At 46.5% G+C, this 25,707-nt stretch overlaps 12 protein-coding genes across 12 annotated transcripts; 6 read left to right on the top strand and 6 right to left on the bottom strand.

Moving 5' to 3' along the window:
• Positions 1-440: 440 nt before the first annotated feature.
• KUCA_T00002335001 (uncharacterized protein) lies at positions 441-1,322 on the top strand (the record flags this gene model as incomplete). The annotated part of the gene is made up of 2 exons (XM_022602579.1): positions 441-519; positions 601-1,322. The coding sequence occupies 2 exons, from the start codon at positions 441-443 to the stop codon at positions 1,320-1,322; spliced, it is 801 nt and encodes a 266-aa protein (XP_022458369.1).
• A 429-nt stretch (positions 1,323-1,751) lies between these two features.
• Positions 1,752-2,727, top strand: KUCA_T00002334001 (uncharacterized protein; the record flags this gene model as incomplete). Its single annotated transcript, XM_022602578.1, has 2 exons — positions 1,752-1,842; positions 1,901-2,727. The coding sequence occupies 2 exons, from the start codon at positions 1,752-1,754 to the stop codon at positions 2,725-2,727; spliced, it is 918 nt and encodes a 305-aa protein (XP_022458368.1).
• A 265-nt stretch (positions 2,728-2,992) lies between these two features.
• KUCA_T00002333001 (uncharacterized protein) lies at positions 2,993-4,123 on the bottom strand (the record flags this gene model as incomplete). The annotated part of the gene is made up of 1 exon (XM_022602577.1): positions 2,993-4,123. The coding sequence occupies one exon, from the start codon at positions 4,121-4,123 to the stop codon at positions 2,993-2,995; it is 1,131 nt and encodes a 376-aa protein (XP_022458367.1).
• A 1,164-nt stretch (positions 4,124-5,287) lies between these two features.
• On the bottom strand, positions 5,288-9,268 carry KUCA_T00002332001 (uncharacterized protein; the record flags this gene model as incomplete). Its single annotated transcript, XM_022602576.1, has 1 exon — positions 5,288-9,268. The coding sequence occupies one exon, from the start codon at positions 9,266-9,268 to the stop codon at positions 5,288-5,290; it is 3,981 nt and encodes a 1,326-aa protein (XP_022458366.1).
• An 868-nt stretch (positions 9,269-10,136) lies between these two features.
• On the top strand, positions 10,137-10,490 carry KUCA_T00002331001 (uncharacterized protein; the record flags this gene model as incomplete). The annotated part of the gene is made up of 1 exon (XM_022602572.1): positions 10,137-10,490. One exon carries the CDS (start codon positions 10,137-10,139, stop codon positions 10,488-10,490), a length of 354 nt encoding a protein of 117 aa, XP_022458365.1.
• A 216-nt stretch (positions 10,491-10,706) lies between these two features.
• On the bottom strand, positions 10,707-11,689 carry KUCA_T00002330001 (uncharacterized protein; the record flags this gene model as incomplete). The annotated part of the gene is made up of 3 exons (XM_022602571.1): positions 10,707-11,468; positions 11,522-11,634; positions 11,683-11,689. 3 exons carry the CDS (start codon positions 11,687-11,689, stop codon positions 10,707-10,709), a joined length of 882 nt encoding a protein of 293 aa, XP_022458364.1.
• A 1,244-nt stretch (positions 11,690-12,933) lies between these two features.
• KUCA_T00002329001 (uncharacterized protein) lies at positions 12,934-14,097 on the top strand (the record flags this gene model as incomplete). Its single annotated transcript, XM_022602570.1, has 1 exon — positions 12,934-14,097. The coding sequence occupies one exon, from the start codon at positions 12,934-12,936 to the stop codon at positions 14,095-14,097; it is 1,164 nt and encodes a 387-aa protein (XP_022458363.1).
• A 736-nt stretch (positions 14,098-14,833) lies between these two features.
• Positions 14,834-15,181, bottom strand: KUCA_T00002328001 (uncharacterized protein; the record flags this gene model as incomplete). The annotated part of the gene is made up of 2 exons (XM_022602569.1): positions 14,834-14,987; positions 15,048-15,181. 2 exons carry the CDS (start codon positions 15,179-15,181, stop codon positions 14,834-14,836), a joined length of 288 nt encoding a protein of 95 aa, XP_022458362.1.
• Positions 15,182-15,592: 411 nt separating this feature from the next.
• On the bottom strand, positions 15,593-15,904 carry KUCA_T00002327001 (uncharacterized protein; the record flags this gene model as incomplete). The annotated part of the gene is made up of 1 exon (XM_022602568.1): positions 15,593-15,904. The coding sequence occupies one exon, from the start codon at positions 15,902-15,904 to the stop codon at positions 15,593-15,595; it is 312 nt and encodes a 103-aa protein (XP_022458361.1).
• Positions 15,905-16,672: 768 nt separating this feature from the next.
• KUCA_T00002326001 (uncharacterized protein) lies at positions 16,673-19,444 on the top strand (the record flags this gene model as incomplete). The annotated part of the gene is made up of 1 exon (XM_022602567.1): positions 16,673-19,444. The coding sequence occupies one exon, from the start codon at positions 16,673-16,675 to the stop codon at positions 19,442-19,444; it is 2,772 nt and encodes a 923-aa protein (XP_022458360.1).
• Positions 19,445-20,148: 704 nt separating this feature from the next.
• KUCA_T00002325001 (uncharacterized protein) lies at positions 20,149-22,143 on the top strand (the record flags this gene model as incomplete). The annotated part of the gene is made up of 1 exon (XM_022602566.1): positions 20,149-22,143. The coding sequence occupies one exon, from the start codon at positions 20,149-20,151 to the stop codon at positions 22,141-22,143; it is 1,995 nt and encodes a 664-aa protein (XP_022458359.1).
• Positions 22,144-22,370: 227 nt separating this feature from the next.
• KUCA_T00002324001 (uncharacterized protein) lies at positions 22,371-25,637 on the bottom strand (the record flags this gene model as incomplete). The annotated part of the gene is made up of 2 exons (XM_022602565.1): positions 22,371-25,448; positions 25,509-25,637. The coding sequence occupies 2 exons, from the start codon at positions 25,635-25,637 to the stop codon at positions 22,371-22,373; spliced, it is 3,207 nt and encodes a 1,068-aa protein (XP_022458358.1).
• Positions 25,638-25,707: the final 70 nt, after the last annotated feature.

Below are 25,707 nucleotides of genomic sequence, written 5' to 3'. Positions count from 1 at the left end.
AAAACTGAAAGAGAAAGAGGTCTCCCTAGCCCTCGTCTATATCACGTGATGTTATTGCGGACAATGATTTGAATGCGGCCAGTAATTTGTTTGTGCACTTCTTATTCTATGTTGTGGGGTTAAGCCCTGTTTACCAATTCACAGGACCTGACTTCAATCAACGAATATATTTATATTACTGGCTAATTGTATAATATCTGATTCTCTTTTCATAAATCAAAATCAGCGCAGAATCTGCGAGCATAATTTCCGCCTAAACGCGTGACGCGTAAGCCAATACGTAATCTCTGTGTGATACACTCAAAAGAAGTCCAAAGAAGCTTGTTACGTTACATGTAATGATTCTGTGCGATTCACAACGGAAAAGTCTCCTTTTTTTCCTTGTTCTTTCACTGTCCTTCAGTTTTCCTCATTCGCTTTTAGCCATTTCTCTTAGTAAAATGGACTTGGCCTCTTACGAAGACGACTTCTCCAAATACGTCAATCTGGATGCTGACGCCCCGCAATCCGATGAACATGGTATGGTTTGACCCAAAACACCATTTGTTGATTTTGATTTCGCTCATTAGTCTGTTTGCCATCAGCTCTAACCACCTCCAGATTTTGGCGCGGAAACAGCAGAACTCAACAACACCCTGCCAGTAAAAGACCATCTCTGTGGCGTCATCACGAAACGCAACAAGCGTTGCAAGAGAAGGCTTCACGTATGCACTGATCACACTCTCAGAGCCAAGCAGCAGGTTCCTAGATCATGCCCTAACAATGTTGAGGGCTGGATGCTCAAGCCATTGCTTGGGGATTCTGAAACAGATAGGCCGATAGAGGTCTCTGGTGATTATGACATGGTGCTGAATGGATATTTCAACACCAATAAAAGTGGAATTGACAGTTCCATTTGGAAACAGGCCAATTTCCCCAACCCGTTTGACGAGCCTGAGCTTCTTGGTCACTCAGTTGATGAAAACAAAGAGGCAAACGACGAAGATGATGACGATAACGTCACTTCATTGCCCGTTAGCTTTCTCTTTGGATCCAATTTTCCACTTTTAGACCCTCCAGCCGGTTTAAACCTTGATCTGGGTCCAGAGATCATAGACACCCACAAGCAGACTCGCCAAGAGATCCGCGCACTTGCTTGTCTTCGGCAGAATACCAAGTTTATCGCGAAGCTCGCCGCAAACCCAAACAACCACCAACGTTACTTTATGAAGTTCATCAAACTCGCTCTCAATAAGTATGTGGGACTTTCTCCAATGGCTAGATGGAAGGTTGTTCTTGCCGAAAGAGAGGCTACATACGGATGGATTCCGTTAAACCAGTGACGACATCTGGGACCCCTTGAACTAATCACCGGTTACTTCTCCAGAAAGTGAGAAGGAAACCAGGAATCGGCATTGGCCATAGATTTACACCTAGAACTAGCTTTAGCATTTGATCCATCAATGGTTCACCAATGATTTCAACAAGATTTCACCCAACACAGCCTCCCATAATACTTAAATCCAAAGAATTATACTGAAGACCGACTAATCAATTACCTGAACAATGAAACTCTTCTCAAATATTTATTCAACGCCAACTCCAAGGGCCAAAGTGTGACTCTGACCTCTCATGGGTATGCTGGTAGTTCGTGCACAGGCCAAGTTCTGCATTTGAGAGGGCTCACAACCAAAAAGACCTATGCTTCCAACACCACAAGATCACCAGCTTGCCCTCAAACACGATTCCTATCTCTCTCACAAAAGCAAACTATGCCGAATGCAATTGATGAAGATGATGACGAGTTCCTTTATGGTTCCGAAAACGATGATGAACCCAAACAATCAACGTCGATAACGATAGGTAAGTTGGACATCATTACTGCCCTGACAAGCACTGACATACTAACGACCATATTTAGAACAGGCAGATGGTGAAAACAGGGAGGAAGCCTCTGGTGATGATGATGACGATGACGACGATGATTCGTCAGATGGGTCTGATGACGGATCGGACTCTGATGTAGAATTCATCATTGGTTCGACTGAGGCCAAGCCTAGCAAAGAGATTACCACCGAGACGAAAGAGGAGGTGGCAAGTGGAGAAGCTACTGCTACTGCTGTTGCTACCACCGGATCTGGTTCCACTATAAATGTGGATGTGATTGCAGATTACAATGGAAAACCAATTACACAATTGTCCTGGGACGAACTCAAGGAGAAGCCGTGGAGGTTGCCTGGAGCAGATGTATCCGATTACTTTAACTACGGATTTGACGAGATATCGTGGCTTTACTACTGTTCCAAGCAGGACAAATTACACGCAGAATTCAACCCCTCAAAGGTGATGAGCGAGATCATGCAGAGCAAGATGTTTGTTCCGCCAACGATGCCAAACATGGCGGAGATGGGTGTCCCACCTTTTGGAATGATGGGAATTCCTCCTCAGGGCTTCAATTTCAAGAACATGCCCAATATGCCCAATATGCCTAATATGCCTAATATGCCTAATATGCCCAACATGCCCAATATGCCCAATATGCCGCCAATGGGTATGATGCCCATGGGAATGCCCATGGGAATGCAGAAGGGAAACGGGTACGGGTCCAATAATGGACTGCCCAGGATGCCTGGCAGGACTCCACAGCCGGATCTACCGCCTGTTCCAAGACCAATAGACCAGCGAGAGAGGAATGACAGACAGATGGAACACCAGACGTCCGGGTCAAGACGAGACCGAGAGCGTTGAGAAGAGCGTATATTTGCCTTGTGTACACTAAGAAGAATGAATCGAAAGTAGTGACTGGATAGTGGATGATTCTGGAAATATGTCACGTACTATATTTGACCTTCACGAACATACTTTGAGGTCTAGTAAAAGATATGAGCTTTTTAGGTCAGCCACACTACCTTCAAACACCTCAAAACAATTGCTGCTTATGTAAAAGATTAACCATAATGGAAAAAAAAGTGTGTATTGAATCTCATTTACTTATCGTAGTCATCGTTGTGCTTTAATTCAAGCAGAGTGGGTCTTCACCACTGGCAATGTTGCACTGGTGCATGAGTCTCCTTTCCTCAGGATCAAACTCACCAGTTACTGTATGCCAAACTCCCCTGTTGAAGAAGATTGCTAGATCACCCTTCTTCCAAGGGTGTGCGTAGATGTGCTTTGGAGAAATAGCTGGTCTCATGAACTTATGTACCAGCTTGCGTGCCTCTTCAAGTTCGATCACCTCGCCGGTCTTGTTGTTAATTAGCTTCCACACACAACAACCGTGCACCTGGAGATGTGGCTCTTTGGTGGTAGGATTCGTCCACACTAGAGGCAGCTTCTTGATTTTGTCCTCTTCCCACGCTGGCAATTGGTCAAACGTCTTCTCCTTTCCTTCCGAAACAATGGTCAAACCGTCCGATGTGGCTTTCGTTTCCGAGATGTAGATGTATGGGTGCGGCGCATACACGACAGTCGTGTTAAGGGCGAATTCCTGGTCCTCGGGGCTCAAAAGCTTAAAGGCCGTTGCTCCAGAGGCAAAAGCAGTTGCACCCTTGGTAAGCTCAAATTCCTCGTTGGAGTCTGTGTACTTAATGGTCTGTTTCTCAGTGGTGGGTGGAACCTGGATTCCGAGCAGAGTAGTCACCATTGGTGGTGCCAATCCGTAGAGAGCTGAATCTATGTGCCATCTGTAGAAACGGGTCTGACCAGCGGCAACTTCCTCGGGGCTGAGGACGTCCTTATGGAATGAATGGTGTGTGGGGTGTTCAAGGTCAAAGGCCTTCATACCAGGAGCATGTCCGGCCTCAAAATCACCGTTACCCACCATGATGACCTCTGGTCTGTCTGGAATGCATTTTCCGTCTTTGGCGAGGATCGAGCTCTTGTGATGGAAAAGCTTCTCGTCATGGCCATAATTACCCTGGCAAGAAGGATCAAAGCGCGAAGTCAAGGCGTGCTGTGAGGCTGGGGGCAGATCAGCCTGGTTGGGGATGACCAACACCAGATTGGAATGCAGAGCCTCTCTGAGCTTGTTGAAGTCTTCGTCGCTAAGCTTCGAAGGGTCTGTGATCCCTGCGGGCAATGTAACTGTGGCACCAAATGGCTGTTCTGGCAAAGGGGTCACTTCGAGCTGTACTGACACTGGCATTATAGAATGATATGTGGATGCTGTGATTGATTGAAAATAAATTCTTGATGTCTTATTCTGTTCTCAGTACAAGCATTCAGGGGATCCCACAATATATATATACGCTATCGAACCGTGCTCGAAGCAGCCGTTTTAGTATGAAGGCATGCCGATAAGGCGGCAGGTCGCCCAAAGCAGTAAGCCCTCAAAGCTAATCGGCCGCACCGAGAATTGCCTCATCGGGAAGCAGCGCAAGCTCCCGGCGAGCGCCGGTGGTCTTTCGCGGGAACTACTGTCGCATGACGTCGTATGATTCAGATATACCCCGAAGAGAATAGAAAAGAAATGCGACTACACCGGCTTTAAGACTATTGAAACTAATCATAAACCAGAGCGTAAATCATGGTTTGTGTTCGGACAAACTCCGACTGATTCCCGGAGCTGTCACATTGTTTCAAACACTACTATTGTCTGTGCCATGTACGCACAAAGACAAAGTTGTTTCTCGTGATAAGCAGTGCACTCGTGGCCGGGGATAAGCGTTCAATCTTTAATGTTCATGTCGGAGCCAAACTTGGAGATATGAGTCGTTGACGGTGTAAATCTGTTGTGTTTGTGTTTAGACAATGGTTCCAAGCATTACCAAGCATTACCAAGCCTTAAATGATGCAAGCTAGCCGATGATAATCTCTCCTAAACAATCTCTCTATTGCTGACTCCCTGAAATGAACGGAAAGATGCTGTAATGTCTTAGAATGGATAAAGAACTAGTGTAAGGAAGTATTTTTACTGTTTGTTTGGTTTTACGCAAACTTCTTGGAATCATGAGCTTTTTTCAAAAAACCGAGATTTTTCATTTTTCTCAGATATCTGACCAAGATATGAGGAGATAGTGTAGCAATTTGGCAGTGCATGAATGGAGATATCCATGATTATTCACTCAATTCCGGTCAAATTTCGATCGAAAAACATTAAACGGGCGTCTTCCAATTACAGAAATATACCAGGGCAGTTTTTTTTAAATATTTGGCCCATATTCATGGATATTGATGGAGCCTTAAATGGCCCTCCGGTCTTATCTCTGGAGGGTTAAACCAGTATTTACGCCATTATCTACCCTGGATTCTGTGAAAAAATCAAAATCGTCCAGTTGTACAAAGTTACACAATAATAATACTCCTCCGTCTAGGCCTTAGCCAACATCAGTTGGATCCAAGGCTGTTTGACAAAGTTATTGCGCGCAGTAACCTCATCCACCAGCTGGATCCACTCACTCTTCTCCTCTTTGGTATCTGCACCAAAGTCGATTGTCTCGCCGTTCGAGAACTTGAGCCTGAAGCCGTCGTTCACCAAAAGGGTATCACTGAAGTTGCGCGACGAAAGACTAGCCATAGTTTTATGGGGCGGTCTGAACTCGGCAAGAGATGAATCCTGAGAGCCCTGATCTTTCCCAAAATAGTCCAGAGCAACCACCTTTTTGAGGTTGATTCTCGCCCTTGGCCTCAATGTCGTTTCGTGGTGTGCAATCAAGTCTGTGCCCTGAAGCTTGAAGAAACGTCTCTTCCAGTAAGGAGAATCACCACCTTCCTGGAACATAAATCCTTCGTGTGATATAGAGCTTTGTTCACGAGCTTGTTGAACAAACTCAAGTGCCTCTTTGATGCTAGCCGGTAAGATCTCGTGCTTAAGAGTGCGCGGTATGAACAGAAGCTCTGTCTGGAGCTTGCCGATTGTATAAGGCTCTGTACGCTTTCCACCATACCGTTTCCACTCATTCAGCAATGGAACCGCCGTGGACTGGACTTTTCCCCAAGCCGCCTTTTTGTAATCGTCAAACGACATGGTCGCACGCGCAAAGGAGCCATCCGCAGCAAACAGACTATCCCAAGGATCGTTCTCTGCCGCTTTGTTCACATATTTGGTAGTGGTGACTATATCCTTGGCCCCAAACAATCTAGCAAACTTATTCTTGGACTTGACAGTCTTTGTCTCTGTGACTTCAACGAGCTTGGCCTTTGGCTTGGAGTATCGCATTTTCAATGTGATGATGAACTCCAGCTTATCAGCAACTATCAGCTCAAACTCTTTCTCAATTACAGTAGAAATACTTTGCGACAGCTTGAAGTATTTGGTCTTGATCGTGTGAATTCCGTTGTCGAGAACAACACAAAATTCTGCGTCTCTGTCCTTGACTCCTGGCAATTGCAATCCTTCCAGCCCAACCAGCCTCACGAACAATCTTCCAGACTCACCGTTTACCAGCCGGGGCTCTTCTTCAGGCTGAACTTCAGACTGAACAGCTTCCTCCACAATTGCTTTACTCGACTTGTAAGACTCTGCTCCACTAGTAGAGTTTACCCGGTTTGGATCCGTAGGAATCAAGGGTCTCAGGCCCTTTCTCGCCTGTGGAACCAGACCTGCATAACGAGATGCAGCAGAATTATGTCCCGCTCCTGCGGGTACGGTCTGGCGTTGAGCAACAGGAGTTGGTGTAGGAGAATTGTCTTCAAACACCTCGAATGAATTCATGCCCTTGGTGATATTTTCAATTCCAAAATCCAGATTCAGTAACTCACCGCTCTGGCCCTTGTGAGATGCTCCATGAGCATTGTTAGTAACCTTGGCAACGGGCTGAGCAGTCTTGAAGGTCAATTCCGAATCTTTAGTCTCCATCATTTTCTCCACTGCAGCTTGGAGCTTCTGGCTTCTCAACTTGTACGAAGGATTCTGCTTCTCTGAAACAGTGCCATTCCTCCATATGCGAGCCACAGACCCGTTCTTCTCGATGAGATGAGGAGACTTGAAATCGGCATTAAGGAACTTGACTTTTTCATCCTCATCATCTTCTTGACTGAGTTCGTTTACCATCCAACTCCTGAATTGGTCTGCAAAGTCCTGGTCACCAGGTAGATCAATGAACTGACCCAACGAGACCACACGAGAAGCTTTGGTTGGTGCTGTTTGTACTGAGGCAACAGACGTATCTGCATGCTTGTTTGTTTCCACTGATACTATTCGCTGCTGAACAACGTTGACAGATCTTGGTGATACCTTTCGCGTGGGGAAAACGGGTTTGGGAGAGGGCTTCTCCATCACCACCAGCTTTGGTGAAACTTTCCTCAGAGATCTTTGCGATTGCCAGATAGAAAGCATTTCCTGCTTTGGAGACACCTCGTGGCAGATCTCACTGGTTCTGTGACGACTCCTCTTTATAGACTCCAAGCTTGAGTCTTGCTCTGGTTCCAAGTCCACCGAGAAAGCGTGTGGGTCATCGTCGAAACGAGGAACCTCTAGACGGAAATCTGCAGAATTCAGCATGTCTATAGTAGATTCTGAATTTCCCTCGTGGTTTTCTTCACTGATTTCGGTAGAGTTGGCGAGATGGTCCTCAGAGATATCGGCAGGGTTCAGCAGTCTCTGCTTATTAACCACCAGCAATTCCTCGGTGGAATTTCCACTAAACTCAGTATCTGTCTTATCGTCCTCAGTGTCAGCAGCAGAAAAGGCAGCCTTGGAGACATCCTGAAGTGTGCTACTTTTTGTCAAGCCCGAGGTGTCGGAGTTGGCATTCCGACTCGCAATAATCGGGCCAAATTCTTCGTCTTCCGACGAATAAAAGTTTTCCTCGGCAGATTTGTAGTCCGAATCAGCTTCACTCTGAGACACTATGGACTCGTTAGCTGTGGCGATGCTGACATTGCGACTAGCATTGCCTGTGTGGGCAATGCCATTTCCAGACAAATCGGCCTCATTACCGGTGTCTTTCGTTTCATTTCCCGAGAACCGCGTGGAAACACTTTTGCCCATTCCATAGAAGAACTGGCCCACTTTACTGGGAGAAAGAACCGAGGAGACCGAGGATTTACGCTCATGCGTCTGAGGGGTTGAAATTTGACCAGAGAACGGAGGCTCCAGAGGCTTGACATTATCAATTTCAACGGTCTCTTTCACTTGTTGAGAAGATTGAGCACTTTGAGGAGCTTGTACCAGTTCCAGGAGTAGCTCGTCTGAAAATCCTTTCATTCCGTCTTTCAGCGAAATTGGTTTAGCAACGGAACCACCGTCCGTCGTCTCCAGATTGCGTTCCGTGGAGAGCATGGATGCCTGAGATTGGTGGCTGGTAGTCTTTTCCAGACAAAGAGTCAACTGGTTTCCCTTCGTATTCCTCACATCGGGTTCGTAAAGATCCCCGAGATCTTCGGGACCAAGTTCCTGGTTCTCGTCATCAATCTTGATCTTATGAAGAAGGACATCATCCAAGTACGTTTCTCTCCCTTTCTTGTTCCTCCTCACATCAGATTTCTGGCGTAAAAGTCCAAGACGCTCGTCTTCTAAGTAGTTGTCGTTATCAAAATTTAGCACCTCTTTCGACTTGGGGCTTTCAAGCATGGCACTGAGCCTCTGTTCCATTGGGATCTTCTTTTGCTGGAAAATAAGGTCGTCTGCAGTCATCGAAACATCTTCGGAAGCTCCTGAATCATCGCTAGAATTAAATTGGTTGGAAACCTTTTCAGGAGAGTGCAATGCCATGATCGAGTTCTCGAAACGCATGTTGGGCATGGACCTGATAGAAATGTCTGAGGGAGACGGTCTTATTGGAGGAAGCGGCTTTCCGTGAAGTCCTTTTTCTGAGAACGGCCTCGAAGGAGAAGCAGCCCATTGGTGAACTGGCTCAGTAGCCGAAGACTCAGAAGTGTCGTTTTCATCACCGGATCTGGATGTGTTTTCTTCCTCACTGGTCATCTGGTCATATTCCATCACTTTGGGAGGACTAAAATCAATCTGCACTTTTTTGGAAGGCGAAACTAAAGGTGTAGCCGAAACTTTGAGACCCTTGACTTTTGCCATTGGAGAGCTCTGTGTCTGTTGGAGGTTCCTAGGTCCTTTCAGTTTGCTATCGCTCCTGTGCAAACCATCGTCATCCAGCACGTTGTGTAGACTGATTTCGCTTCTTGAGATATTCAGTGGCTTGGTTGGAGACTTGTCCATAGAAATGGAATTTTCTGAATCGTCGGAGATCTGGAGCAAAGATTCGGATTTGAGCTCCTCTATGAGCATTTCCACCGACCGGTTTTCAACGCCAAACATGTCATCTATCGCGGAATGCTTATGTTGATAGTGTTCTTTCTCAGCAAGCATGGCTGAATCATTGTGAGACGTTGCCATTCTCTATGGAAACGACGAGTTGAAACAATTCTGCAGTTTTTGAGCGTCTATTTACTTCGGCGCTTAGCGAAATGTTTCAGGTTTTTGGCGATCACGCTGGGTTCCAGAAGTCTGGGTATGGCGGGTGTGAGTTCTTAGAATATAAGGGGTTCCACAAGTGAAAAGGGCGCTATCCAGCTAATTTAATTCAAGCCGAGTGGTGGAAGGCTTGTAGCTCTCTGTGTATGTTTGGGGGTTTCGAGAAGATGCGTTTACCGCCCAATCGGGCATATTTTGATTTTTCCCCTTTGGGGCATAATGTCAACATACGAGACAGAGGCGCCAGACATGATGAGGTCTATATCTAACCGATCCGGGAACTTGAGGAGATCAAAAGTGGATTAAACAATTTGCTCGACTTGAAGTATTTATTGAGATAACAATGGGCTGCAGTAGTGTGCAGCGGTAGTAACACCCAAATTCACTGGCACTCACCCCGAGACACTTCTTGCGCTAAGGACATCAAGCAGGGTTTGGGCAGAAAGCCATTGGGAAAAACCGTGGTTATAGTAGATGCAGTGGACAAGGTTGTGGCCTGGCCTGCTATCACATATTCGCTCAAAATGTATTATAGTTGGCACCCAATCGTACGTTCTAGCGGTAAAGCATCTCACTTCGAGGGTTGAATGTATTGGGTGTTACACGAATAAATCAAAATTTGTTGGGTGGTGCACTACTAAAAAGAAATTCACACGGCGAGCCGGTCAAATCTGGCAGTGGCGGACTGTAAAGGCTTATAAGGCCGCCTAGAAATCCTGTTATCTAGACTTATCTTCACATATACCACTTATCCCAAATCGTTCATTATATTGCGCCTCAAATATCCTCAATGTACTGCGACTGTATACTCGTGATCATATCGATCATTTTTCCACCTCTGCCAGTGATTATCCGTTCCGGTCTATGTTCTTGTGATGTGCTGATCAACCTGCTGCTATGCCTGCTTGGATACTTCCCCGGTCTTATACACTCGTGGTATATCATCTCCAGGCGTGAAAGGTTTGACGAGGAAGAGGTAATCTACCAAACTCACAATCACATCAACAATCATTACCATTATGTCACTGTTTCTCCACAAGCCTCACCTTCTCTGGAACCCCAGCAGGAGAGCGCCCCACAGAGAAACTACGGAAGTGTCAACCCTCCCACTTACGAGACCGTGGTGAACGAAACGCTTAAATAAACGAAACTAATCAAGTGCGCTCAAAATAGAATCACATTGTAGGTAACGTTAACAGATTAATCAAACACCCTAACGCTACACTCTAGATACCGGTGACAAATCCGCGCCACTGTGGCACGGTTCAAGACGGTGCGGCTGAGTAACCCTCCCAAAGCGGCGTCCATCTTCGAACATAAGCTGTCTTCGAAAACTTTCCACCCAACTACTTTCATTGTTTCATACAGGTGACACGTCCCTGAGCTCGTCCCGCGAGACATCGATGTCAACGTTTGCGCCTGAATCGTCTTCTGCAGCATTTCCATTACCGCCTTCATTGCCTTCTTCCAAAGCTTGGTCAATGCTCATATCGGCATTTTCTTCATGCTCTGTACTTATCAGCAAACTCTTTGTCCGCTTGATGACTCTCTCACCATCTAGCTGGTCAGCAGACACCTTTTTCGGAGACAGTACGGTTTCCAGAGGTTCCGCTTTGGTTTCTATTTCCTGATCCTCCTCAGGATCAGCATCAGTGCGCTCGGAAAACCAGTCTATCTTAGTCATAAAAAGCGTTGTCGGTTTTCCCGGATTTGGCTGCACTGAAACCGCCTTGAGCGTTCCAGATTTAGCTGGACCTATAGCCACCACTGGCTTCCTCAAAGTCTCAGCATCGTCTGTTTCGTCTCCGAGTAATCTTCTAGCATTTTCTTCCTCACTCTCAACTTCTTCCACGGTCGTCCTCACGTAAACGTTCCTCTCTAGATCTGTGAGATGCTTTTTAACCTGTTGTTCCCTGCTCGGCTCCGGCACCAACGGCACCTCGGTTTCAAGCAGCAAGGACGCAAGTCGCTGGATTGTGAATGGTGGCGATTTCTGAAACCCGGCTTCAAACTGGCTGGCTATTCTATCAGCCAGTTGCTGAAGTGTTTCATGCATCTCGTGTTCCGATAGCATCGGGTTCGGTATTCTGTACGCTCCATCCGCTTCAAAGTAGGACGGTAACTAGGCAAATGTTAGTAAAATGAGTTTTCTTATTTACATTTGCATCAACTCACTTTTTTTATCCTGCAAGTAATATGTTTAGTGAGAATGTTCCAACCAACTGCATGGTTGGCGGGTATGTATTGCTTGTCGCGTTCGATCGTCTTCAAAGAAGTCCGCAAGGGGTCTGAAATCGTTAGCTGGGTTATTCAAAGGGCTCAGAGAATATACATACCATCCATGGCAAAACAAAGAAGCAAAACACCAGAAAAACACAATGGTTTATCCGGTCTAACTCCATGTTGTTGCCCAACAGTCCGAGGCCTTGGAGTAAGCGAAGATGGAGATTAGCCTGCACACATGATTATTTTAGTGCGATAACCAATAAACTACCCAAAAAGGCAAAGCCCCAATTCAGGATTGATCTGGAGATAAACAAGATTGAGGTATAAGGTGGTAGTTTTTTGAAAGGGAAAGCGAAAGAACATTGCGTGAATGGGTTGAGAGTCTATGAAAGCTTCTAGTGGGTTTTTGCTGTTTTTGTTTATCTTTCTTGGTTTGCTGAAGGAAAGATTGCAAGTCCATGACATCCCCATCAGTATTGAAGGTTGCAAGATGTTTGACATTGGTACCTCAACTCTTCTCTCTTTTTTTTGTAAGCCTCTGAGTTGAATACTTCGAATTTTTGCAAAATTTGGTTGTAGGGTTTACCAAGTTTCCATGCAAAACTGGATTTCTGCAAAATTCCAACCAAACTGAACCCCATTTTACGAGTACCAGTGCTTAGTCAAACAGTGCGGCGTGCGTTGGATTATGCACGCACCGTGTTTTTGCGATACATCTGTGTATGATGCCATCAACACGGGAAAATATCGTCAAAAGCAACAAAAGTTCCTTAAGCTCATATATCAACTCTTGATTTCAGATAAAAACTAGCTTTAAACACTCAATGCATACCGATATCACGGCTGGCAAGGCTCAGAACAACGCAAAAAACAGTCGTGCGCAACCTACACGAATCGAAACAAAAACAAAAACAAACTGATTCAGTTAGCGCACGACAGCCCGCCAGATCAACAAAGCGCTTGTTTGTGTTTTCTTCTCTTTCCTGTCAATGTTACACCCGCTGTATACCTCTCTTTTGCTCGTCAAAACCGGTATCAATTGCCTCGTGCTCAAGATTTCTGAACGGTAAAGCTGCTGGCTTGTTACAGATTTCTCAGTCATTCGCTTCTTTCCATTTGCACCTGGCCCCTTTGCATCCCTTTTTCTTGCAGAGAAAACTGACTCGTTCGCATTTTCCTAATCTTCAAGAGCAGTCGTGTCTTGTTGTTTGTTCTATCCGAACCTTTGGCTCTGAGCAGCACAATACTGCGAGAATCCGACCGAAATATTGCGAACTAAGCATATTCGGCCTTTGAACATTTGAGACTCTTAGCCTTCACAAGACGTTTTTTCTACCTTACTGCATCTAAATAGTCACACAATGGACAGGTACACAAGTGTTGCTTCCAAGAACGAAAATGCCCCGGAGTTGCGGGCACGGGCGGTGCTTTCGAAGGAGAATGTCGCACCCGGAGTTCGAACCGCACTTTCGACCATCTCGAAATCCGAGACGAATGCAGCGGTTCGCAGACCACTGGCCGACAAAACGAACCTGGCAAATAGGAGCAAGTATGTGTCCAAGGCAGTGCCAATCGAAGAGATGACCGACGAATTGGACGAGGAAAGCGCATCTGATAATCAGGAGCTCGACGTGGAGCCGTTGTCCCCCCAATGGGATAAGGAGATCTATGGTGAGCTAAAACAGGTTTTGCGGGAATTCTCAAGGCGGACAGTTGATGTTGATGACGAAGATAACTACGACGTGACGATGGTGACCGAGTATGCGCCTGAAATTTTTGCATATCTCCACGAATTGGAGATCAAGTTCCAACCAGGAGCCAAGTACATGTCTCAACAAGATGAGCTTACCTGGGAATCGAGAAGCACATTGATCAATTGGATTGTGCAAATCCACGAAAGATTCAAGCTTTTGCCCGAAACTCTGTACCTGACCGTCAACTGCATTGACAGGTTTCTAAGCAGAAGAATGGTCTCGCTTTCGAGATTCCAGCTGGTAGGAGCAGTAGCTCTCTTCATCGCAGCCAAATACGAAGAGATTAACTGTCCCTCGGTGAAAGACATAGCCTATATGATCTCACACGAGTTCAGCACCGAGGACATTTTGCGCGCAGAAACCTTCATGATCAACATCCTTGAGTTTGACATGGGATGGCCCGGGCCAATGTCATTTTTGAGGAGAACTTCAAAAGCGGACGACTATGACAATGAGGTCCGCACTTTGGCCAAATATTTCCTCGAAATTTGCATAATGGACGCGCGTTTCGTGGCATCGGAACCAAGCTGGCTTGCATCTGGTGCGCACTTTCTGTCGAGGCGGATGTTGGAACGCGGAGAATGGACCTCTGCCCATGTCTTTTACTCTGGATACACCCAGAAGCAACTGATTCCACTTGCGGATGCCATGCTAGACGCTTGTCGCAATCCAAAGAAACACCACCCAGCCATCTATGAGAAGTACAGGGAAAAGAAATATTTCAGGAGCGCGGACTTTGTCCAGGATTGGATAAGGTCGATGGGGATTTGATAGCTGATAACTTACTCAACAGCTATCCTTTCACTCGTCCATTCACTTTCTCTCCTACCCTCCCTATTCTCAAAACATCCCTTCTACTTCACCACTTCTTCACGAATCTTCTATTCTCGGAGACATCTTCTCTCTTCATGTTACTTTCACCTCAAAACTCCATTCGTCGCACCGGATTAGATCCACAAGCGAGCAACGGCCTTAGCGCCAGCCCCTTCACTATTCCGCCTGATAACTTGAGACATTTTAACACAAAACACTACTCATTCAAAAGATTGTAGAATCATAAATTGATGGACTTCGTCTGATTGTCTATGACCAACGGTAAAATATTGTTTTACTGAAGGTCGTCGATAAATGGAGCTCCACACTCCAATAAGGGCTTAATGTGCATCCGGCAGCATGTACTGCATTCACCATTGGAGAAACCCAACTCTGCGTACTCTTTGTGGAAAGCTCTGAATTCTCAAATGTGGCATAAAACAAACCCGTTGGACTCGGCACAGTCGGTGGTGGGATTCGTTTTAGGAGCACTTCGCAATAAAGAGCGTCAAAACTTTTGGCGGCTTATGCGCAAGGCGCTGCACAAAAGCGATGTGCATGCCCAGCAGACGTCAGCGTGTCCAAATCGGGAAGGAAAGGGGTTCACAGAGATAAAAAGAGTAGTCAAGAGTTGAACAAAATGTTCGCAAAAAAAAGGAAAGAAGCTGCAATTGAGTCAAAGGAAAATCGTACATCATGTAATACAACAACAGCCGTCATCCTGTCTTGGATACGCTCTTTTGGCGGCTCTTGCTTTGGCTTGGCTGTAGCCTGAAACATGGTCTGGCAGTTCTCCCCACAGCTGTGTCACCATATAATCCTTTGTATCTTGAGAGTAGTTGATTATTCTGATAACAAATGGTGTTAGTAAAAAATTATATCATAATTCAGTGAAAACAAGCACTCACTCGACACACCGTGATGATGCCATTGTTCTATCTCGTGACAGGTCTAACCTCAGTCTCTGGTTGAATTGATTGATTCTCTCTAGCTTGAGAGCCTTGATTTTGTTTTGTTGTCTTATTCTGTTCTCTTCCGACATTAAAACATACACAATAAAATACAAAGACAAAGATCAAGAACTAATCCGAAACATCTTCAAGGGGCCTGCTGCTTTGCATAAATTGCATAACTAGACGTGCGGGACCCAACCGCGAAGCAAGTGCGGCGCTACGGGGCGGTAATTTAAGATATGGCGGGCCGCCTAAACTTCAGTGCGGCTTGGTTGAAATAACACAAACCGCCATGAATAACGTGCTTAAGGAGTTCCACCAATCGTTTGAAGAGGATGACCATACCTCGGTTAGCGAGGAGGAGCCCAGAGTGTTGGATCGGCTAGAGCAGTGTCTAGAAGCTGTGGCAGGGACATTTGAGTGAGTAGAGACCTTTTTTCTTTAACTTTGAAGAGACTAATGCAATATTTCAAGCGCCTGGCTCATACATCAATTTGTAATCAAGTGTGACTCAGATCAACAGGTTTTGCCGTGTGAATTGAGAGAGGTTCGGATGTTCTTGGAGCATCTTCGGCTGATTGGTCAAGAGACGGTTCGCATTTGGACTGCAAGATCAAACGTTGATATAGCGATGCATATCCGGTGGTTGCAACTGAGTCTTGAGCCGAGGTTGTTGCGGGTTTTGAAGTGCGAATACTCGCAATCGAGCGATTGGTATTACATGTGGACATGTTAAGTGGGCAATATGAGCGAAAAGCAGGGGGAGGTAACAGACGATAAGTGACAAAATTTGCAGGACACTCAGAAGACATTTTTAGAGTCTTCACAGCATAGGCTCTCAGCAGACATTTTATCTCAGCAGACACTCCATAGAAGGATTGACACTCATTCCACGCATTCACTTACTGATCTGTAGCAGTAACGGAGCGGCAAATTCAAAAGCTGGACCCTTTAAATATACCGCTAACCACTTAGAAGGCATATCCACAAACCCAACGCGATTACCTATCCCATACACCTTTTATAGATCCCGTTTCGATCCACCGTTCCATGCTTCTTACTTCACTTCCTAAACAGGCAACTACCGGCTCAGCTCCAATTGACCCAACAACTATTGGCAGACGCCTTCCCCATCCTCATTACCTAATACGGGCATTTTGTAGGGCCCTGGAGGCTCAGCTGCTCGGCCTCCTTTCGAGAAACGAGCCACGACATCATTCAACGACCACAACCGATAATACAATTTTTTTTGATACCGCGGAAATACTCCCCTTTTCGACAACCCTGCCAACAAGAATATCAGAGAAATTCGAGTTCCTCATTCCTTTTCGCGCAGGTTCCAAAAAGCCGAGCTGCTAAATTCTCACACACACGTCCCCTCTTTGACACTCTGTCCGACAGACGGTTACCACGGCTAGGACGAACCGATCCTGTGTCTTCACTGCTCAGTTAATACCTCAACAAGGACTAACCGCCCGCCCGCCCTTTAAAGTGCCCTAGATTCGTCCAGTGTTGTCCAGGTTGCTCAGACAGGCCTTAATAGCGATTTGGCTGTGATTGGCTCAATTATTTCCACAAATATGCTGCCCTCCGGATCATATCTCCAGCTTCCGACCGAGACTGGTGACCATCCGTTGTCGCCTGGGCTCCAAGTGTCTCCCTTGTTGGATTCCTCGATCGTGTCGCCGTCGTTGCTTTCGTCGTCCACTTCAAGGTCGCCTTCGGTGATTTCTTCCCATTCGCAAGGTGCCAATAAGCCGATTGATTTTGGCTTTCTCTCGGCAGACGGACCGACAAATACCAATCTCGGTAGCAGGACTCGGCATCGATCTGGCACCCTTCCCTCGCGTTTCAGCTCGAATCAGCAGCAACAGCAGCAACAGTTGTTTGCGGCTGGATCTCCGAGTCCGAGTCTAAACCCCATGGATGCGTTTTCTTCTCATCCAATTGCCCTTTCTGCTCTGTCCACTCCGACAAGACTGAGGTCTTCTTCATTCCAGAGCTCAATATGGAATGAGCCTCAACAGTCGCCGTTTCACGCAGTTGCTCCTGCGATACCAGAGTCTTCTGCGTTTCAAATTCCTCAACTGAACATCGACTCACCGGCCAGAACCAGGTCATACTCTACAAACGCGGCGTTATTCGATAAACAGATCCATCTCCAGCAATTTGCGTCGCCTTCTACCATCCAGGAGGAGTACTCCGCGGAATATGATCCACGGCCACGTGCCCAGACGTATTCTACCAGTCCTTTGAACAACGTTGCCAGTCTCAACTTCAGCAATATTGCCGCTCCAATGGAAACCGTGGGGATCATGGATTACCCTCTTTTGGTAGATCGGATTCCTCAGGACAAGGTAACCTTCACATCTACTTTTCAGGACTCTTCACTGGGTCCCACCAACACGTTGGTGCTGGTGAATTTACCCAATAATGATCTCGTCACCCCGCTGAACTTCTACAAGATGCTCGGTCGCTTCGGAAAGTTGACAAGTGTTCGGGTTTTGGTGTGCACTAATGGTGATCTGATAGTCCTGACGGAGTTCGAAAGTATCGAGAGTGCAATGCAGTGCAAGGCTTCTTTGAATCACCAGGAGCTGGTCCCTGGATTGAGTTGTATTGTTTCGTTCGCGAGAATATTGAGTATACGTGATACCCCTTCTCCGGATTTCACTGCAAAGCAGCAGCAGACTATTCCAACTCAGCCAATTCAGCAGCAACAGCAACAACAGCATCAACAACAACAACCACAGCCTAAGCAACATACTCACCAGCAACTGCCAACGGAAGACCGGAACGGACTCCCCGGCCAGTATCTTCGAGACGATGAATTCTCTCGCGTTGTAGGCGCTCTTGGAGGATCTGAACTGGACTATACACACCTCCAGAGGATTTTACAGAATTCTGTGAGGTACGGAAGGGAAATTCAGAAAGAGGGTCTCGGTCCGTTGCCTGGCCAACTCGGACTTCGTGAGTTTGATTCTCCTAAACTCCGCGAAATCAGAAAGGCCATCGACTCAGAGCAACTTTCTCAGCAAGAGGTTGAAGAGCTGGCATTGGCAATGCTGGACGAGCTTCCGGAACTTGCCAGTGACTACCTCGGTAACACCATTGTTCAAAAGCTGTTTGATATCTGTTCCAGTCCTATCAGAGACATCATGCTAAAATACCTTGCACCTTTTCTTTCCCAGATGGGTGCACACAAAAACGGGACCTGGGCAGCTCAGAAGATCATTTCAACTGCTCAGTCTAATCGTGAAATGATGCTAATATCCCGGAATTTGGCGCCCTACTGTTCAGCTCTTTTCAACGACCAATACGGCAATTACGTCGTCCATTGTGCACTCAAGTTTGGACCTCCATACTCTGATTTCATTATCGAGTCCATCATGGGTGATTTCAGCAACATCGCAAAGGGAAGATTTGGAGCACGTGCTATCAGAACGTGTCTCGAAAGCACAGACCTCACCAAGTCTATATTAGTTGCGGTATCAGCATGCATCGTATTTCACGCTTCATCATTAGTCACCAACTCAAACGGCTCTTTGCTTATCACTTGGTTGCTGGATACTTGTTCGCTGCCAAACAGACACCAACTGCTGACTCCGAAGCTTATTCCCCAGCTTGGTCAGTTGTGCATCCACAAACTGGCCCATCTGACTATTTTGAAGATACTGAACCATAGAGGTGATACAGTTTGCAGGAATCAGATTCTTTCGCGGATCTATGGTGATTTGCCTATAGAAGAGCCTTACGAGTTGGAACCGGCTCCTTTGCTCAAGGAGATCTTGGCGGACACGAATCACGGAACTACTTTCATCTACAAAACTTTGAGCATTCCCCTTTTGCCTTCAACAGTGCGCAACTTCATGTTGGATCAAATTAGACTGGCCTTGAGCGAGCTCAATGCCAGCTCTCAGCAGGGCTACAAACGTTTGATGGAGGAAGTTTCATTTTCCTCTTCTAAAGAGTCTCGGCACCAGAGAGTCCATTCTAAGAAGCCAAGAGGTAATCGGAATGGGCACTCCAACTCTATGTTCTTCCCTGGCCAGAACCTAAATGGAAACAGCACAATTGGTACCGGGATCGAACCTCCGGTGCTAGATTACAACTTTGGGAATCCCCAGTATGATAGCTTTCGTGTTGTGCCTCAGGTTTCGCAACAACAAGCCTCAGACTTACTCAGACAGATGGAGCAGTTGAATCTGAGCAAGTCGTTGCCCCAACAGAGTCAATTCTCATACGACCAGCAATATCATCCCGGATACCACCAGAGGGCACCACCTGAGCAGATTAACCAACAGTATTTCATCAACAATAATAGGAGAGACGAGGAAGTATACTATGGGTAAAGGGATAAAGACAAATACATCACAAATGCCACACATGAAGAGATACTCGTGATAACAGGCGAAGTTCCGGACGGAAAAGGGGATACAACCCACTTGTATAGAGCCGACCTATTACAGACGAAGATATGTATGCATGACACAATATGAATATAATGGTATATGATTTACAGTTGAATCGTAGATGCCAAAGCGTCAAATCCCGGAGACTTAGACCCTCGGTTTTCTGACGACCAGTCCTAGACTGGGCTCGCTCGTCGCTACCAAATTTGGCGAGCACGAGCATCTCATCTGCTTTTGCGTGCACCACCCGAATCTGACATCACACTACAAACAATCACAAAGAGGCAATCCATCAGCAAGCCGTAACGGGCTGGTGAGGCGAGCTGGCGGCTACAACCCACAAAGACAACACACTTTTGCACCAACAATCTGAGTGGGTGGTCGAATAGTGGAAATCTTTGTTGGACCCACTTTTTCAAGTGAGTACCGTTATTTCGTTTGGGTGCCTGTTCGACAGAGTCTGGTTTATCTGGTTTGTGGTACCCACAGGCAACTCACGAGTTTGTAACAAGACTAGAACTACGCGCCACTCAAGTTTTGATAGCGGCAGTTTTTCGTGAAGGATCAACAGAGCTGATTGGAAGGTGTTTATTCGGTTAAAAAACGATCCGGGAATACTTGACCACACCTTTTGATCAATACAAATGCCAAAGATGACCAATTCCGATCGAATCCGCGACCGGCTATTGAGAACCAGAGCATTCGGGGCTGAATCGTCAAACCGCAACATAGAAGAAGATATTGATACAGCTAGCGAAGCTGATGAAACGCTCAAAAACATCGTTTCCAAGCGGATGTACTCAAATGATGATGGTTTCTTCATGGAGAGGGCCAGGCGGAACAGCCAAACAGCGGTCGGCCCTATAGTGAAACTACCTCCAGAGTTACTGTTGCTGGTTTTCTCACATGTCACGTCAAAATCCGACCTTCTGTCTTTGGCACTGACTTGCAAGGCGTGGGCCGAGCTGACGATCCAGCTAATTTGGTTTCGTCCTAGCATCACCAGCGAGGCGATCTTCAGGAAGATTGGGCGGGTAATGCAGATGCCAGTCCAGGAAGCTAGCTGGAACTACCGCCTCTATGTTAAGAGACTCAATTTGTCTGTGATACCCAATCTTGTCACAAACGACTTCCTGGGGATGTTCAACCATTCGAAGAATTTGGAGAGACTGACTCTGGTTAACTGTGATAAGCTCCATTCTTCGTCTATAGCTTCTGTTTTGACAGGTTGTTCCAGGCTACAGAGTTTGGATGTTTCGGGTGTGAAGGATGTCTCTGATGATCTTTACCAAGCCCTGGCTTTGAACTGCCCTCGGCTACAAGGCCTGTATGCACCAAACTCCGACTCCGTTAGCAAAGAGGCAGTTTTGGCATTGGTCAGAAATTGTCCCCTGCTAAAGAGGCTGAAACTGTCTGAGTGTAGCGAGATCGACGATGAAGTTATTATGGAACTCATCAAGTGCTGTCCAAATATAGTGGAGCTTGAACTTCACGGATGCAACTTGGTGACCAACGAGTCTCTGGTGTTGATGTTTGAAGAGTTGGAGTATTTACGCGAGTTCAAGATATCGCGAAACTCAAACGTGACGGACGCGTGTTTCGATACTGCATCCGGAGAGCTTTCGCTGGACAGATTGCGAATCCTGGATTTCACATCATGTGAAAACATTACAGACAAAGCCATCGAGAAGCTAGTGAAGTACGCTCCTAGACTCAGAAACGTTGTGTTGTCTAAGTGTGTGATGATAACCGACTCAGCGCTACGCTCGCTTGCACAGCTAGGCAAGAATTTACACTATGTCCATCTTGGTCATTGCAGCAACATCACGGATTATGGCGCTATTCATCTAATAAAGAGTTGTCACCGTTTGCAATATCTTGATTTTGCGTGTTGCGTACAACTCACCGACGAGACTTTGATCGAACTGGCTCAGCTTTCCAGATTGAGAAGAATAGGATTGGTGAAATGCGGAAACATAACAGACGAAGGCATTCTGGCTTTGGCAAATCACGGCAGAAGCAACGACGATTCGCTGGAACGTGTTCACCTATCGTACTGCACTGGAATCAACATTTACCCAATATACAAACTGCTGACATCGTGCCCAAAGCTTACTCATCTTTCGCTGACTGGTGTGTTTGCCTTTCTCAGACCGGACATCATGAAGTTCTGCCGCGACCCTCCGGCAGACTTCTCGCCTCATCAAAAGTCTTCATTCTGTGTTTTCAGTGGGGAAGGAGTCGCATTGCTAAGGAGATATCTATCGCAGTTGATGTGCAGACAGGTTGTCTTTGTGGATTCGAGTGGCCAGCCGTACCAGAATAACCACAATCTTCCTCGCCTTCACTCGGAACTTGGCTGGATGCTATCTAACGCTCCAATGATGCCACCTGCAGTGGCAGATGACGCAAGCGACGAGGACAGACAGAACGCATCAAACACAATTCTATACCACGCTTTCCGTGACCGCGACATGGTAACAGCCGGACCGGGTGGTCCACCACCAAACAGAGAACTGCGAGCCATTACGGTGAGAGCCAGAGGAATGCCGGTGTTGAACATGCCCAGAACCGGAGTACGTCCTGAAATGCCCATGGATGTTGATGATGTGGATGGGGACGAGCTAATGGAAGAGTAACGCAGGAAGACGAAGATGACGAAGGAGACTACGAAGACGAAAGCAGAGATACGCAAACTTATACACGTTGGTTCAAAGGATTGTGGCGCAATTGATGATCTGTTACAAAATACGAAGTGTTTGATTTGATGCAGCTGGTGGTATTGATGATAGTTTTGGTAATTCCGCACAACAGGATGCCATTGAACTCGTGATATTAATGACCACACCTATACCTTTCTCTTTCATCAGCTCATATTCTGTAGATAAGCGGTAGCCATCGAGACCTGCTCCCTCAGCTCCTCTATCATAGATTCAGTGTTCTCAAGGAACTTCTGTTTACCCCTGCTGGAGTCGAAATGGATCCATTGCTTGAATGTCATATTCAGCTCGTTGCTCGGTACGGAGTTGATGAATTGAGTGAGCTCGCCATAAGGATCGTTATATAGCGACTCGGCTGGCCCTTCCAGAAGGTCTGTGAGATACGAGGTTGCCAGTTTTTGGTTCTCGATCACTTCGGTTGGCCGATGTAGTTCAGCAGTCCACTTGGGCTTCTCGACCTGAGTGTCCAGAGTACTCACTCTCATACTTTGGGGGTTGGGAATATCAAAATCCACATCCTTTTCAAAATTCGCAACCTGTTGCGAAGGAGGAGCTTCCACTATTGAAGTCTTCTCTGATGGAGGCTTTTCCAATAGAGCATTCTCTACTGTAGCTTCCTCTCTAGTCGAGACTATAATGGGAGATTCCTCTCTAATCGAGTTAGTCTTTGAAATAGCCTCTGCAGCCAGGCCTGTGTTTGAGGCCTCTTTAAATGAGGCGTTTTTCAAATCCTTATCTGTAGGTGAATTTCTACTCGACATTTCAGCAAGCAACGAGTGTTCCACAGATGTGCTAGACACATGCGATTTCTGCTCAACAGCCTCCACATTTTTGATGCTCAATTCCAACAATGAGCTGTTTTTGCTCCTCAAATCTGGCTTCTCTAGAGGAGATGGAGACGAGCGAGAAAGAGCAGACAAAGACTGCTTAAATATTGCCTTTTTGACACCGCCTGGTGGAGTGCTCTGGGCCTCGGGACTCGTGAGAAGGTTGGCATGGCGATTGAAACTGCTGAAATTGGCAGATGCTTGATCTTGAGTTTCCGATGATGGTTTAATAATCGAGCTCTTTCCAACGAAGGGTCTGTAGCTGCTGTTTCTTGGTTCAGAAGGTCTGTAATCCAGATCTTCCAGAATGACACTGTCGTCAGTCAAAAGTAGATGGTCATCCATGCGAATGTCATCATCATCGTCAACTTCGTTTTCGTCATATGCATGTTTGGGTGGTGGAGACGAGGGAAGAGTAGCCGTGATGGGCTTCGAACTGTGAGCAGATTTTAGATCGTCATCAGCCTCATTAGCCCTGAAGTTCTGAACAATGCTCCTATATTTGACCGGGGACATTGCCAATGTGGAGGCATCAATCGAGGAAGAACTCTTCATTTCAGACTTCAATGGCGAGCCTATAATAATGGCCTCGGATTTCGAAGGACTGGCAAAGATATTCGATATGTCTGGGTTCCTCCTGTCAGAAAGCGGAGACAGAGTAGGAAGTCTGGTTCGCGAAACGGCCTTGACGGAGTTGAGCAGGTCGAAATTCGTCGGCACAGGTTTACGCTCAGGACTTATGAAATCGATTTTCTTCTTTTCAGGAAGTTGATCGACACCTTCAGCCAGATTCAATCTGGAGAAATTGGCTTTCGTAGCCGACCCATGAAGTTCTTCAAAAACCACCCTAGTATCTGAAGCAGCCTTTTCGTTTGACTTTTCGTTTGACTTCTCATTTGTTTTTAGATCGTTATCACTGCTAAGCAGAGAGATCAGAGATAGGGTTGGCCTTTCCGACTTATCAGAGCTTAATTCTGTTGTTGATTTGGAGCCTTTTTGCTTTGCATTCAATCTCTTAGACTTTCCCTTCGTCTTAGCTGTTTGGTTCTCCTTATCTTCCGCTGGCTCAGCAGGACTCTTCGTTTTCTTCACGGTTGCCTTTTTCTTTGACGGTTGCTTTGGTTTGACGGTTTCCGGTGCCACAGGCTTTGATGGCTGTTTCTTTCTGGACCCTCTAGATACCGGTCTCAAGGTTTCCTCCTTCTCCTCAGGAATAAACTCGTCATCAACATAAGATTCATCGTTACCATCAGATAGGTCGAACGGATCATCGTCGGAGAACGCGACTCTTTTAATGATCTTCTTGCGGGTGACTCTCACTGGCAATTCTTCAGGCTCTGAGATTGCAGACATCTGTTCTATGGGAGTCTCTGTCATCTCATCAACCGGATTTTGATCAGAATCAACTAATGGTTCCTCAGCAATCGGTTTCTCTAAAGAGCTTATCTCTTTTTTCTGGACATTCTCCAGAACAATCTCCTCAACTGGGGCGAAACTGTTGGGAACCACATCAACATCCATGCCCAAATTTGCAGTTTCAAAACCAGCAAGACTTTCCTCCTTGTCCGAATGATGACGTGGTTCTTCTAGATGTTCCTCTTGAGACCTCAAGGGACTTGAGTTCCTCAAAGTTGAGGCACTCGAGGACCGATCGGAACTCACCGGCCGCGACGAAGGAGTCCTTCTTCTTGCGATTTTCGGCACCCCTTTACCAGGTCTTGGTGATTTTGTCAACACATGATTCAAGGTAGGGACGTGGGCATCTTGGTCCACAAAATGCTCGTCCAGCGAAAGTTCACTCAACAGTCCACCATGCTCTATAGAACCTAGTTCCAAAAGCGAATCATCGTTGTCCCATTCGCCAACATCATCTTCAACCTTCGTATACACATTCTTAGAAGCTGTTCCGGGCTGTGTTGCCTGAAAGAAGTAGCAATTCGGCACTCTTCTCTGGTGCTCGTCTAACGGATCATCGTTCTCCTCCCAGCCTTCCAAGCCTGATCCACAATAAAGGCACGTCACAGTGTCATCACCCACATACATAGGACTGTAGTACATTCCTGCAGCTGCCATGACATCGCTGGAGGGATAGCTTTTATATTTGGGCCTGTCGTACGGCCACAGATCGCCATAGGTAGCACGGATAAGGGCAACCACCTCCGTGTTAGCTGGGTCACGGAAACGAGGATTTTTGCTCCAATCATACGCCTGATCACCAGATCTCGTCGTAGCTGCAAGTAGGATTGTCGAGGCAAAACAGTCGGGTGATTGCTCAAGATGAGAAGCACAAGGGTGCTCGTCTTGACTCCAACCGTACTGTGATTTGTTACACCCAAAGCAAGTGGCGCAATCGGTCTGGTCTTTCTTGGGAGTGAAAAAGAAGCCACAACTAGCCATCTGGTCAACACTTGTTAGTAAAGTTATCTTCAAAAAACTCGTCTAGTTGATATCACGTACCATCTCCTTTGTTGGACGGCTCAGAGGCCAGAACACGATCTTCTTGCTCCTCCCTACTTTCGCCCCATTATCAAAAGTGGAGACTCTCGAATGGTAATTTGCATACACCTTGCTGGGTTTCTGCCTCATTTCTGTGGATTCTGCGCGCAATGGAGCCCCTGCTGCAATCGCGTACGGGTTGGTGAAATTCTGTCTGGAG

The sequence above is a fragment of the Kuraishia capsulata genome, genomic scaffold (genome assembly GCF_000576695.1).
Source record: "Kuraishia capsulata CBS 1993 genomic scaffold, Kuraishia_capsulata_scaffold_3, whole genome shotgun sequence".
Lineage (NCBI taxonomy): Eukaryota > Fungi > Ascomycota > Pichiomycetes > Pichiales > Pichiaceae > Kuraishia > Kuraishia capsulata.
The sequence above is the reverse complement of the archived record's forward strand: the minus strand, read 5'-3'. Positions and strand labels throughout refer to the sequence as shown.